A 15,188-nucleotide genomic window follows, 5' to 3' on the forward strand; every position below is an offset into this window, starting at 1 on the left:
ACTAAAAAAAAGAGAGAGAGATGGAATGAGAGAGAGAGAAAGTGAGAGTTAAAAAAAAAAAGCAGAGCTTGAGTAACAAAGCATTAGGGTTTTATTTTCTCCTAATAATCTGACATTATGAGCCATTTCCTTTTGTTATTTAAGCAGCAGTCAAGAGTCAAGCTTCAAAGTCTTACAGTACTTGACCAGCTCTTAATATTGATTTTTTTTTTCCAGCAATTCATTTCCATAAAATAAACTGATTTGTTGTGGTACAAGGAACAGAACAACAGGAAATTGGGGGGGGGGGGTGCTTCATGCTGTTACATGGACAAAATAAAAATGTGTCACATTACTGATATTCTGAACCGGGATTGAAAAGAAAATTCTATAGTAAAACAGCAGTATATTAAAGTCGAGCAAGTTTGATGAAATATTGGTGTTTACATCAAGGCTAAAGAAGTTAATCATAGGTATTAATAATAATTTCCATCTTTGTTAAAATCCACACACAGAAGGACTGGTTTTCAGTCAATATAATTCTTCAACCTCACAATTAAATCTGCAACGCTGACGCCATCTTTCATCAAAATTTCAAACTTGTAAGCAAATCCCAAAAACATTAATAATATATATTTCTATTGTTCTCATTCTGTGAATATCATTTCATAGCCCTGAGTCAAAAAGATTGTTGCTTATACACCTAGAACGACTCGAACAAACAAACAGAAACTACAAGGAATCGCTTTACACCACTTTGGTCCAGCGGTTGCGGCTGACTCAGAGGTGTGACAGATCATATTACAAGCGGAGCTGAAATGTTAATGTAATTCCACATGAGCCAAGTTAAAAGAGATCCAATCGACCATTCCTGATACCTACTGCCGTTGTGTCTAAGAGGATGCCACCCCTCCTCTCATTGTCTCAGTAATTCACTAAAATTGCCACTTAGAGCTGCTCCGAGTTGCATGTTTCATCTTCGAGCTTCCTCCGGTCTCGGCTAGTCAGCCCATTTTTACTTCCTGCAAGAGTGCTAGCACTTCATTAACCTTGCCAGGATTGAGATAAGAGAGGAAGAGTATCAAAGCTGCCAGCTTACAAAAAGAAGAGAGCGCAGTGTGTGCTGCTCAGTGGCCATCAAGCACACACACACACACACACACACTTCCATGTAAAACACTTAAAGGACCTGCCAAGGCCTCCTGTGTGTCTTTTATTACCAAATCAGCCAATCAACCAATTTCCTCCTGAACGCTGTGGTGATGTGGTGAATACTGACTACACATACATGTTGCGCTGGTAAAGTCAGAGTGTCGTTCTTAACAGCATGATGCTCACAGAGAAAATGTTTTTGGAGTAACAAATTGATTTTTAGATTAGAATTAAAGGAGGGGAAAGATCCTTTTAGTTCTGTAAAAGACATGTCATCAATACACACACTAATGCTCATTTCTGTTTGAATTTCATGCAGCGAAACTGCCTGAAAACATGTTTCAGATTCACACACACACACACACCAAAGGCAAAGTGTCTGGTAGAACCCATCTGGAGGTTGTTTTACTGAACACAGTGTACTTAATCATTCCCAACATTTTTCTATAGAGGGCAAAATTATTTTTTTCCTTCAGAGCGAATGTGAGTGAAATCCCGGTGTGGGTTCTGTCTAAAAGGCTTAGAATGTCACTAAATGCCAAATGAAAAACTCCTGCTGGCTTGGAGGTCTTAAAGACCTACAGGATGTTCAAGCATCCGAGAGCTACCTGAAAACGATCAGGTTAATATACTTATCACAAAATATATGGCGCAGGACGAGATGGATGTTGAATAGTCTGAAGCGCATGGCTTGACATTACACACAATCTCACGGCTCACCATGAGGTCCCGGGAGCAAGGACTCCTTAGATTGTTTATCAGCAAAAGCGTTACATTAAAACCTGAAAAAGAAAATCAAATAACTTTAGTCAAGTCACCAGATATGAATAAAACTCACGGCAGATAAACACCTCTTTTAAATATTATAAAATATATTAAAAAAAATATTTCACCCAGTACACTTACTAGTAAATGTTGTTTTATGTATAAAAATATTTCTGTGTAATATATATAAAATATTATTTTAATTCATTCTTCAGTTTTTAAAAAAAAAAAAAAAAAGTGAACCCAATTTTGAAAATTGGACAGCAGGAACTCCATTTGTTAAACATCTAATAGTACAAGGGAGATAAAATTACACTTCTATTCAGTGGAGAGAGAATTTTGTCTCCAGAGTGATGTTGGTGCCAGTGTGAAGTAAGTCGCCCCAGACGGTTGGTGAAAAAGACACGCTGGCATTCGGGAAGCTCGTCCTCCTGTATCCCTGCTGTTGTGGGTCCGTCACACAGATCCACAAAAACCAGGGGGCCGAGTTATAGTAAGCTCTGGCGTAGCGGTGTAGGGAGCTGCCCGCTCTGGCAGACGGCTAAAGCGAAGGAAGAAAAAGTTGCCGCGCGGCTGAGCCGAGCCGAGCCGAGCCGATTCCTGCGTTGGCGCTGATAACATGGCTGGATTATGGATGTTTAAGGGAAGGGAAAATTATTCATTTGAGATGGTTGAAAAGCCGCACTTGTCAAGACTCCCAAGCTGTGCCACTTTATCCATTACATCCCTACTAGCCATGTGCATATTTTCCTCAATGCTTTTTTTTTTTTTTTTTTTTTTATACACAGTAAAATGAGCACATTATCCTCTCTCTTTACACGCTCTCGGACACGGAGCCAAAATAAAATCTTTATGAAAGTGAGAAAAGACAAGAAAAAAACAAAACAAAACAATGGATGTTACAACATAAGAATCATCACACGCATACACACCCAAAAAAAAAAACAAACAACAACAACAACCTCAGTGTCCAAAATGTAAGTGAAGAGCTGAAGAGCAAGGGAAAGTGGATTTGCATTTTTCAGCCGCCATCCAGCATTTAGACACAGATCAAACAGCATGTCTAGTAACTGTAGTCATGCCTAATTATCAGAACCAGCCTTCTGCCAGTCTATCATTTGGAATGCAATTAATGATTAAAGCAACAAAGTCTTTCCCTCCTGCCCATGCTGGCTCTGAAACGCTTATGATGCAGAGAATATGTCAGCCTTTCTGTACAAATATTATGATCGGGCTGATGAGGGCCCAGTCTCCAGTCTGGATGGCCGATAAATTAGAGGCACGCTTCTCGTTTACTCATCAGAGCTAATGAGCCTGATAAAATTACCTCAAGGATCATAATTACAGGATAGTGGCAGAGACACTGGCAGTCTCCGTGTGCCACACACACACACACACACACACACACATAAAGACAAACAGAACGCCACATGGCATGTGGGCCCGTTTTAAACTGTGTGGGCAGGGATAGACCGTCCCAGTACACTTCAAATAACTACAATGTCACGAATCACAAGCAGCCCAGCAATTAAAAAGCACTGTAGCACCTAAGAAAGATCCAAAACGAATCACAACCAGCATGATTAAGGACCATTTTTCTTCCTTTTTCTTTTTTTTTCCCTCCTTAATCATAGCCATATTATAAGTACAGGTCAATTTGCAATTCTAAATTAATTATATGTGGTTGCTTGCCCTGTTGATGAACAAAAGTGATTTTTCAATTGCACTCACAGCTCACAGTGTGCATCTGTACACAGAAATGCAGCGACTACCTTTTTTTTTTAAGCGAGAGCCACGAATTTTCCAAATGGCACGGGCTTCTCTCCAAGTGACTCGAACCACTATAGTGCTTAATTCCTTCATTAGTGGTCATCCCCGTTATCAGCTTCCCCGTATACATTAAGCACTCCAGCCCTAATGACATCGTTTGATGGGCACAGGCGGAGCGAGTTGAGAGAGCTCACCTCGGAGGATTTTCATTTCGCCAGTCATTTGAATTGTTTTACTTATGAATATTAATGCCCCTCTAATTTGAGACTGTTGTTAATGCTTGTCGCTAGGAGCCGGGCAAATCAGGTCCCCTTCCTGTTAAAGCCATGTATTAGACACCCTGTGACACTAAGCCCCCGCCTTTGATTCTTAATTGCAGAAGCATGAGCATTTGCGGGAGATGGGGCGCAAAGCTTTAATTAACTCTAATATTGCACGTATTCAGTCTCGACTGTCACCTGCATCAGCGCCTGGTGTTCTGCAGCCCAACATCATATCCCGGCTCCTCTGAACTAGAAAGACCATGTTCCAAGTTCATGAGCACAATTTCATGCGTCTTAAAAATTGGGCCTGGGTAGCTGATAAGTAGCAGGAGCAAAATTAAATGTGAGTAAATTATCGCAACGCATTTTACCATAACTCATATTAAACTATGGCTGTGTGAATGCTGTATTTTTTTTTTTTTTTTTTTTAATGTGACCAGTGGTACAGCAACATGAACCAACACACTTTTCATTTTAATGTGAAATTAGGAGGAAGGGAGAGAGAAAGAGAGAGACAGAGAGAGAGAGAGAGAGAGAGAGAGAGAGAGGTAATCCTCAGGGACGTATAGAATAGATCACAAATTCAGTCAGTGCTAAAAACTATTTAAGTAAAGGGAATTTATTATAAATGACCAGCAATCCATATTTTAAATATAATAATAATAATTTAAATCGATAATAATGAATAATTAATAAGATTAATCATTTGCGTAAAGAACAGATTCGTTAAAACAAATTAATCTATGTGCAGATTTTTTTAAATACTGCAGGAAGTTACATGCCTCAGCAAATTTATTTATTTTTTTACATCTAGAGAAGAAAAACTTTTGGATAAAACTGGAGCAACTTTTAAACACACACTTTGTTGTCCAAAATTGTGAGATATTTCAGTTGGAAAATAGAGCAGTGCCAGTTCCACACATCCCCCAAGAAGACTCTATGGGAATACAGGCAACTTTCATACTGGAACTGTGTGCATGAACACACACACACACACACACACACACACTTACTTCAACAGCGAACACGAAGTCTATATCCAAATCTCTATAGACTTGTAGGGTAGTTCAGAGACCCTCCTTGAGGACTGTCAACACCTCACCATCTCACAACAGAAATGGAGAAGTGAATGTTTTGGTTATAGCATAATGAAGAAGATAAAACTGCAACAACACACACAGAGTAAACAACTATTAAAATGTGTCTTATACTTTTATTATACCAAGTAATTAAAAAAGAAGAAACATAGTAAAAATGTTCAACAACAACATATTTACAGTTTGCATGCAATTGAAAGTATTTTTAAAAAGTCGGCTTAATCACTAAAAAATATTTTTTTCCCCGCAATTTATTCCACTGCGCATAAACACACAAGTCTTTCTGCAATCAACAACATTTATCTGCACCACGTTACCACAATCCACACATTGTTTAATGCATTAAAAAAAACAAGACTAATTATTTGTCTCTTTAGAATAAAAAAAATAAAAAATAAATAATAATAATAATAATAATAATAAAAAACTTTCAATAATGCCAGCTTGATTTAGTTAAAGATTTCTCACTAAATGTGAGTTTATATTGAGCAAGGGTGGAAGAGTTGGCATGTAGGGTGCGTTCTTTCTTTCTGTCTATCTATTTCTTTTTTTTAAATACTCTTCTGAGGGGCATGTGAGCCTGTAGTGCCACCTTAAGGGCAAAAGGGAAAGTGAAGCTACACAGAAATGTGCAAGATGTTTGGCCAGGTTTGTATGTGAGTTGTGTTGAATGTATAGGGATAGAGATTTTTGTAAGGTAGTAGCAATAATAATAATAATAATAATAATAATAATAATAATACATTAATAAATAAATAAATGTAATTAAATGATTAGAAATATCAATTCCATGTTTAAGTTTGATGTTCCAAGTGTACATCAAACTACAAAATAAAATCCAATCCAATGTTAATTTTTTATCTCCTAAACCAACTCATTTCCTCATGAAGTAAAACCTGCATGAAGCAAAGGTTAAGTACGGAAAACAAAAACACTAAAACAGATGTTTTCGATGTGGCTGAGTGCAGTCTGATGGGATGTAAACCACGGAGCACAAACAAGGCACTGTGTGTTTTCTGTTTTATTATATTAAATAAACACCATAAAAATCTGACCTGCAACGCTTCTTCGAGGAACTCGAGCGGTTGTGTGTGCCGAGACGGCTGCATCGAGTCACCCGGCTTGGATGCGGATCATTCTTCCTTCCTTCCTTCGTTTTTACTCCTGCGTCTGAACACCTTCGAGAAGGACGACGTCCTCCTGCTCTTTCGTTTCCGCACACCTAGGCCGAGAAAGAGAGAAGCTAAAAATAATGTTTTTGCTTCATCTTCCTGTTCATTTCTGTGCTTAGTTGAATAAACTAACCCTTACCAAGCCGGTGCATCATTTCATTCAGTTGCTGATCCTCTTCTTCCTCCCTTGAAATGCAAATACACAAAACGATGCTGTTTAATCCGAGTTCAACAGCTCTTCAAAATAATCTGGTTCATATGTAAATGTGGACATTATAATTAGACTTGGCATAGTGACAGCATTAAAGCGGTTTTTTAAAAACGTCTCGTGCAGCAAACAGTACAGCTCCTAAATGACTCCAGCATGTGAATGATGCCTTTATTCAAAAACACAGCTAATTATTCAAAATCAAAAGTGTTATTAAAATCTATAACAGATATAACGGAGAAAGGATGTGTGGTGTGGAACATCTGACCTCCGTCTGTCTTCCTCCAGGACGTCCACAATGGCGTTCCTGTCATTGACGATCTCCACCAGCCTCTTCATGAGATCTGACTCTCTCTTCCTTTCTGAAGGGCTTTTCAGATGCTCTGAGATGGAAATACACACGCACGGACACTTTAGCCTTGTGCTGCACTGTCGAAAGATATTGTAGCTTGTCCCTGTAACTACATTACGCACTAAATATCTTCAGAATCATCGACCGATCGGAGCAATGCCACTGGGGGAAAAAAATGTTTTTTGAGTCTTGCCTGGTTTATTAATCAGTCTCCTGAGCTCTCCTTCCACTCCTGGCTGCTGCTCCTCTAAATCTTGAGTTTTTGCTCTGTTAAAAAGTCAGAAGAAAAATTTAAAGCATGTTAAACATAAATCGTGAGAGTGCGAGTGAATTTTATTCCTATTCAAATTTAAAGATCTGTAGTCTTTATACAGCTCTAGAACGCAAACAGAAGACCATGCTGAGATTAAAATGTATTTAGATAGTAGTAGATAGATATTTAGACGTTATCATGTGGAAGAGATATCCCTTTAATCGGGGAATGATGTAAAATAATCACCTACATGTACATGAGCTCAGATTCCCTCCGTATGTAACTTTGCTTCTTCCGAATCAGGTTGAACCAGTCCACCATCAACGGATCTGCCAAAATGTCCCCGCTGCCCTCTGCAAAACAAGCCAAGGTCACACGGGGGGGGAAGACAGTGAAAGTCTCTTATGGCTGAAGATAGAACATACATGCCACCCCAAGCAAAAATCGTGATTACATATGCTCTGGAGGAAACAACCATTTTGCGGCGAAATGCTTGGTGTGTATGTGTTGGAAATACGAGTCGGGCTTTACGCCACAAGTAATATAGCACCATAATGCAGTCCAAAATGTCTGTTGTGCCACTGACATTGCCTTGAGGTCTGGATACAGCTCACACACACATAGACGTTTGTGTAATTCGATCAAGCACCGGGCTCGATTTGGTCCAGAATAGGTGAGTGCGACGGCACGCAGATGATATCACTGAGCTCAGGCCGTGGTGACCTTGAAATCAGCCAATCAGGTGTCCCTGTCCCCTCTTAGCCATCAGTCTGACTACAAAATGCTGTCTCTTTCCATTTCCTTCCCAGAATCCCGCAGGAGGACAGGGAGCTTCCCCCGTGCCTCGCCTCATTTGGCTCTGGCTGCTGGATATGTGCGCCTCTTTATTGTTCGCCGCCCACCGCTCAAGGCTGCGACGGAATTCCACCTCCCAGGTGGACCGGCTCCACTAACAGGTTTGGAATGAGGCTCGAACCCTCCAAACACACACATCCTGTCTGCATCACATCTGAGTCGCCCTGATCTCGTTTATGTCGACTTGGTGTCAACAAGCTTGTGCAGTGCGACTCAACCACAAAGAATTTGCATGAGCTAACTGTTTCTCAAAACAAGATTCGTTTCTCATTATAAAATCAATTAAAGCACACAGCTATCATAACCACCAGCATGAAGCGCCAATTCCCTGCTCCCTAAAAGGCTATTTTTTTTTTTTTTTTCATTTTCTATTACTTTGAGCAAATCAATGAGGCTGGGTCACAGTGGCCCGCAGAAAGAAAAGCTCATAGTCTGGGTCAAATGTTCTAAAAGATCTGGTGAATCAAGAAGGCAATAATATGAACAGCAGGAGGAATCTGCTCTCTCCCTCTCTCTCTCTCTCTCTCTCTCTCTCTCTTTTCCTACCTTCCTCACAGCTGCGTAGTCTTCTCTCCAGGTCAATTCCCGCTTTCTCCAATTCACTCAGGCTGTTCTCAATTTCCTGCAGCTCCTTAGTGATCTGCTCCGTTGGTATGTGCCGAGACTTGATCTGCACAAGGAGAAATATGGCGTGTGTAGCGATATAGTTTTAAAACACTGACCTGAAGCTGAAAAGGTGACAGGGAAATCTCACGTGTGCACTTACCTGGAGTGACTTTGTTTCCGGCTGTGAAGGGTTTTCGGCTACAGAAGAAGCGAAACAGAAGAGACTGTAGAATCCCTGCATACTTAGTCATCTTCAAAAGAATGCTAATCTTAAATTAGTATCTCAATATACTACTAATACCCAGAACACCTTCTTTAACTTATTGTTACTCATGAATTTTATGGCATTTATTATTTTCCATTAGAATAAGTTACTGTGCTGCAGAGTCAGAGCATCCTGGCTTTATAGCAGAAGGTCTAAAGTACACACCGTCATCCACTAGAGGCTGGAGGGATGGACAGGATTGGTAATTTCCTGATATACAACCTAAAAAAACAGAGCGCACATCAGACTTTTGTTACCTGAAGGCATCGTGTGAATTTAATCAGAGGGTAAAAGGTGACACCTTACTAGATTCAGCCAGGCCTCCGCGGTGTTGATCTGTACATGGCAGCGTACACCTGGGTGATGAGCTTGCTGAGGAACGCTCAGATTTAGAGCCTGTAAGTAAAAGGAAATGACACGTTCACTGTATCCTAATCCAAGTATGCAAGCTAGGGAAAAACCCCACTGTGAGCAGGATTTATGGAAAGTTGGCTGGAAATGTAAATGACGGCATAATCCTGAACATAATAATGGTTCTTGTTTCATAGAGGACTGTAAAATAATATTCAGTCATCATGTTTATGATTATGCCATCATTTACATTTCCAGACCATCTTTTGTTTCTGATATTTACATCTAGATGTGCTGAACAACTTTATTAACTTCTTAAACAACCTCAGGCACCCTTTATTTGAACCCACTCATTTTTCAAATACTTAATAATATTGGAACATGTGACTGTTTCTTGTTGTCCAGATGTGTCCTGTTAGATTGATTGTTTAAACAGTTAATAACCCTGGATGTCTCTTAGTTTGAGTCTTCAATTTCCCCATAGTGTAATTGTTGTTAAAAAGGATAAACCATCATACAGACCAGAGAGCTGTCTACGGGATAAAGCAAGCCATTTTGAGGCTGAGAACAGAAAGAAAATCAATCCGATGCACCGCAGAAACACTGGACATAGCCAATACAACATGCAGAAGTCATAAAAAATGCAGAAACCAACTGTTGTACTAACAGCCAGACAATAAACAGGTCAGCCATGGAAAACAAGAGCTCCCATAAGGATTATTTCAATAAATGCAAAAAAACTGTCATTGTTGAAAAACTTCTTTTTTATTTGCTCATTAACTGTTGATGGCCTTTCTCCCTGAGGTTGCACACACGCAAAAAAACCTACACAGGTCATAACCTACACACATAACCACCCCAGACTACAATTCCCACAGCACATGCAGTCACATTTACTACATTTTCTTCTGAAATTTTGCATTTTAATGTAAACAATCATATTTTGTATCATAATTCACCCCATTCTGCTGCACATATGACTTTGTCGGAAAAATCCTTTTCCCAACACGTTCCTGACTTTCCCAAGCCTTTGTCTGATCCCGTGTTGCTTCTCTGGTTTTGATCCTGCTCTGTTTCCTGGTTCTCTGTGTTTTGTTCCTGCTACCGTTTTGTCCCTGATCGCCTGACCCCTGCCTGTTTACTGTTTACGCCGACTGATTCACGTTTTGGATCTGTTTGCCAGTACCTTTTAAATAAAACACTCAACCGCATCAATTCGCATCTGCTTCCTCCTCTCCTTCGTGACAAAGACAAAAACATTCAGAACAAAACAGACAGATGGCTTCTGACCAGCTCGAATCAGGCAATGGATATAAAAACAGCATATACACCAAATATACATTCCATATATATATATATATGTATATATAACACCAAAATATCATTAAGCACAATTAGAGACATAAAAACATTTACATGACTGAAACAGCTGGAAAATGGAAGTGTAAGTAAGTCCAGTGGTATATTGGTTTTAACCCTAGTAAATTTAGCAAGTTTCTATTAAGCAGTGATCCGTTTTTGCGTGCTGATTATTGCAAGGGAATCATCATCAATCAATATAAATTTAAAAAATGTTTCAGGAAAATTATAGTCCATAATTAATTTCTGTACCTACTAGGGATGGGCAATATCTAAAATGTACTGAAATATGATTATTAATATCGTGATAATCGATAATATCGCTCCACAGTCCTAGTCAGCTGTCCTATTCAGATCTTCTTCTTCTTCTTTATCAGTCAATATAACTCAATCATCACCGATAATCGATGACATTGCTTCTTTCACCCAAATCTGATACTTAGTTGTATTATTAGATAACCTATTAATGTCATTTGTCATTTTGGTGCTCCCATACTGACACATCGAAGGGAAATTCCTCCAACATTCAGTAGTGCAGTACTGATTAAAGTGATTAAAGTCATGTTAAAAAGTCAGTCAGATGGCTGTGAAGCAGGAGGCATACCTGAAGATTTCTGAGTGTACAAATCAGCACGAGGAGTAATGTCTGTGGTCTGGAAGCCTGGCACAGAAGTAGCGTACTGGTGACTCAACCGGTTATCATTGCAGATGATTTTGTTTTGTTTAGGAGTCACATTATCCTCAGTGAATGTTCTGGAGGAAGAACAGCCATTTATTAAGCAGCTTTAAGAGACTTCAGCTTTATGTTTAAAATAATAGGAAGAAGAGAAAGAAACATGCATGCACACATCAATGTAAGAATAATAGATGTAAGAGTAAGGCTGCACAAGGAATATATTCAGGCTCAGCACACAATGAGAATGGAGATTGGAGTTGAACAAAAGACTAGGGACAATAAAGGCCCTGCGGTCAGAACCTCTGGTCTTTGGTATCAGTGCCATTGATGGCACGAGTGACAGCTGATGGTGATTATTAGATGGATGATATACAAATATACAAATCTATCAACAGGTTGACGAAGAAGCTACTGGTTTTAGGCAGTGCATTTTATTAAAAGGTAAAATTGATGGCATAATAACAACACACACACACACACACACACAACACACACACACACACAAAGACATAGACAGCTGCATCCAAGAGTTTCAAGTTCATAATACCCAACTGGCTTCATGACAGGATTTCTTAAGAAGTCCTCCAATAGATATAATTTTTCCTTTTTCCCTTTAAGTGTAATTTGTACTTTGATTGCCATTATGTTCTCATTAATCTAGTTTTAGTCTCTCATTCAAAGCTAAAAAACATCAGCCCAAATGGAGATCAAATCTAGCTTGCCTGACCTGATTGTTGCTGAGAGGCTGCATCACTCTACAGTTTGTGTAGACCTCACCTCCTCATACCATTCTGTGCACTTCTCTTCTTACTGGTGGAGTCGTTACAGTTGGTTCAACCAAAGTCCTAAATAATGCATGTGCTAACTGCTAATAATACTCTGATGTGCATGTCCAACATGTGAACATGTCTATTAATGCTTTGTGTTAGAATTTAAATGACCAGCTAGGTCACTGATACCAGCTGTCCCTAGTCACACCACAAATGACGTTTCCCTTTTTCTATTCCACGCTTTGCAGATAGAGATAAACGAGGAATATTAAACTTACTTTAGTCCTGGTTCATTTGAAGCTGTCTTCAGCTTTGGGCCTTCACAGCTCCCCACATCTTTGGCTGTAGCTATCAGAGAAAAAATATAAGCAACAAACAAGCATGAGTCATATATAATCAAATTATATTATTTAAAGCGGTTCGGGAATGTACAAAGAACAAAAATACAGAACGCTACAGGTCATGTTGGGAAAAAAAAAAACATCACAAGATATTCTGACTCATTGTGGTGGATTAAATGAAATACACGCTTTTTTATATGGCTCGTTCCGTACGTCTGCACTCGTCCTCTCTGCTTATACCCGATGTTTATAATAATATTTCCTCTGCAACCTTTAAAAAGCATTTTAATACAGACCATAGTCTATATAAGCAAAGGTCATGGGCACGCGAACAGCACCTCTGGCGATGAAGAGGGAAGAGGAGGGAGGTCTGGTGTGCTCTTTGTTTATGCCACTCAGCCACAGGGACTCCGTGCTGCTGGTGTTGGTGAGAGAAATACGCAAATGTCCAGTTTCGACTTCTGTGCCTGAGCCACGTCTCTCCTGCTCGGAGCTGAGGACTTCAACAGATCTGAGGGGGAGGAAAAAAAGAAAAAGATCTCCTGAATTATTTACTATTTACACTTGCATCACAGTGTCTGCTCAGCTGAATGCTTGATAATGGAATTAGTCACAAAATCCTACTTGGCATAATCTGATAGAGAACCTGAACCTGAAATCATTACTCAATGAGACACAGTTTCTCTTTACACAATAATAAATACCTGAGAATAAAATCAATTCATGCCTGACCTATCAGAATGTGTGTAGCTAGATCTATGAATATATACAACTCAGTGAAGTACAACTGTATCAAAGCATGAGTGATATTGTATGATGAAATATTGCCTGAGCGTCTACTTTTTCTTACCTGTTGTCTGGACTGAGCCCACAGCTATAAGCTTTGTTATTATTGTTGCAGTTTCCTTCGGCCAATTTCTGAGAGATCAATGCCGCCGCTCGCTCCTTGTCTTCTTCACACTTCGGTGCAATGATGTTCTGGGGAGTAGAGGCCTCTGAGGCAGAAAGGAAAAACCTTTTCCTGGCAGCTTGAGTCCTTAGTGCTGAAGCGGTCCAAGGCTCTGGTGCTGGAGTTGGCTGAACTGATCTGGGAATAGGTTTCACAGGGCTGGTCAGAACTGAGCAATGCTGCCGAGGTGATGGCTCATTTCCGCGCTCAGGTTCGAGTCCAGTCGCATCCGACCCATTATGCTTAGCTGAAGACTTAAAGCCGTTCGGAGTACAGCGAGATGAAGAGCAGCGCAGCGTGCCAGGCTGCTGGCCAGATGTATACGCCCCGGACTGTAAAGCAGCCGAACATTCGCAGCACCTAATGGACAGGATTCAAACCCGATTACATATACGGTTCACTTTCCAAGAATCATCACACCGACTGCTTTAAAATAAAAAGTCTTACTTAAAGCAGCTCCTGTGGTACAGTTTCCCATCCACTAGGTGTCTCTGAACCAAGTGAACGTGACTCCTGCACACGGCACACTTACTGTTCAGGGTGCCAGTTTTATTGGAGCTCTCGACTAAAACAGGCTTCGGGGAGAAAAAAACAAGCTTTATTAATATCGATAAAGATGCATGAGTTGGCAAAATCGGAGCGCAAAATCTTTTTCAGTTAAAACATTTGCTCTTTGCATGGAGCGGTATTTATATCACTTTTTCTAACTGATGTCTGGCCGTCCAAAACACATAACAATACCTGGAGGAGCTAATGTCGCTTATCTATTATGTATGGTTATTCCCACACTGTTAATCTGTTAGCGAGGTGCTGCTAGTTGAGCTGTAGAAATAACTCTCTCCACTGGGACAGAAGTATAGCTGGTATTTCCACATATAGCTCCGTGTAGAAGTCGTTGTTTCGCTTGGCATGAGGTACTTGTGTCTAAACAATCTCTGCAGCTTGGCATCAGATGAAAATCGATAGGATAATGCATGATATTCCTGATGCACTATAATAAAAAAAAACTCCTTTTTCAAATATATATTGCATCAAATATATAAATTATAAATAGATGAGATTGGATCTTGTTTATTTAGATAACCGTGCACATCCCTAGTAAGTAAGTGGCTCATTAAAGCAGCTGTCTTTACGCAGGGAAATTATCAGATCAAACCCCCAACTGTGTGCACCAACAGGCTTTATTACTGGGCTTAGTCTTAAGCATGTAAACATCTTGTAATTGTCTTCAAATATATGACTTTTCGGTTTAAAATTGGGCCAACACACATGCGTTATGCTCAGAGCCTGAAATGCATTTCACACACACAGCAGCTCCAGGACTGCTTATCGCTGCCAAGCATTAAATTAGTCACAGCGCAAACCGGTGACTCTCCCCTGCATGACTTACTGGCTTGGATTATTCTTACTTGCTTAAAAAAAAAAAAAAAAAACAGCGATTAGAGTTTCATTATGGGAAAAAAAAGACGAAAGGAAAGAAGAGAGGCACTTGTACCTTCTCAGCGTTCCTGCCTGGGGTTTTCACCGTGGATGCTGAATCAGTGCTTGGAGAGGTCGTCTTGATGTTTTTGGATACGGGGTGCTTTTCCTGGCCACGCTGCTGTGTCAGAGGGGTCGAGACATGCTTGTTTGCGCTGCTGTTCTGAGTGAAATGCGATGGTGGACGGTTTGGAGTGGGTTTAGAAGAGACAGAAGAAGACACTGGATGTGTTTTGGGGCTGTAGGGTTTGGCAGTGACAGGAAGATTCTTCTTTTCTGATGGCTCCTCTTTTGAGTCCTCTGCCGGCCGTTTGACACCTCCAACTCCTCCCACTGAGAAGATACAAATAAATTAATACCCAGTCATGTAACTACACTGTATTGCCAAAAGTTTTGGGACACCCCTCCAAATCAGTGAATTCAGGTGTTCCATTCACTTCAGTGCATGCAACGTTCTGCTTCTAGAGGAACGGTCAAAAATCCCTATAAACACACTCTCAAACCTTGTGGAAAGCATTCCAAGAAA

At 40.1% G+C, this 15,188-nt stretch overlaps 1 protein-coding gene across 1 annotated transcript in view; it reads right to left on the minus strand.

The window, feature by feature from the left end:
• Positions 1-4,683: 4,683 nt before the first annotated feature.
• Positions 4,684-15,188, minus strand: part of micall2a (mical-like 2a) — a 16,454-nt gene continuing 5,949 nt past the window's right edge. Inside the window, exons 4-18 of the mRNA XM_058378444.1 lie at positions 14,679-14,995; positions 13,631-13,758; positions 13,085-13,543; positions 12,573-12,745; positions 12,172-12,241; positions 11,052-11,200; positions 9,044-9,133; positions 8,903-8,959; positions 8,633-8,670; positions 8,413-8,536; positions 7,262-7,364; positions 6,952-7,025; positions 6,675-6,789; positions 6,338-6,384; positions 4,684-6,248 (exon numbers count right to left, since the gene is read on the minus strand). Coding sequence (XP_058234427.1) covers positions 6,160-6,248; positions 6,338-6,384; positions 6,675-6,789; positions 6,952-7,025; positions 7,262-7,364; positions 8,413-8,536; positions 8,633-8,670; positions 8,903-8,959; positions 9,044-9,133; positions 11,052-11,200; positions 12,172-12,241; positions 12,573-12,745; positions 13,085-13,543; positions 13,631-13,758; positions 14,679-14,995 — 2,033 coding nt within the window. The 3' untranslated portion in view covers positions 4,684-6,159. The remainder of the gene's footprint in view (positions 6,249-6,337; positions 6,385-6,674; positions 6,790-6,951; positions 7,026-7,261; positions 7,365-8,412; positions 8,537-8,632; positions 8,671-8,902; positions 8,960-9,043; positions 9,134-11,051; positions 11,201-12,171; positions 12,242-12,572; positions 12,746-13,084; positions 13,544-13,630; positions 13,759-14,678; positions 14,996-15,188) is intronic.

Source organism: Hemibagrus wyckioides, linkage group LG24 (assembly GCF_019097595.1).
Source record: "Hemibagrus wyckioides isolate EC202008001 linkage group LG24, SWU_Hwy_1.0, whole genome shotgun sequence".
NCBI classification, from domain to species: Eukaryota; Metazoa; Chordata; class Actinopteri; order Siluriformes; family Bagridae; genus Hemibagrus; species Hemibagrus wyckioides.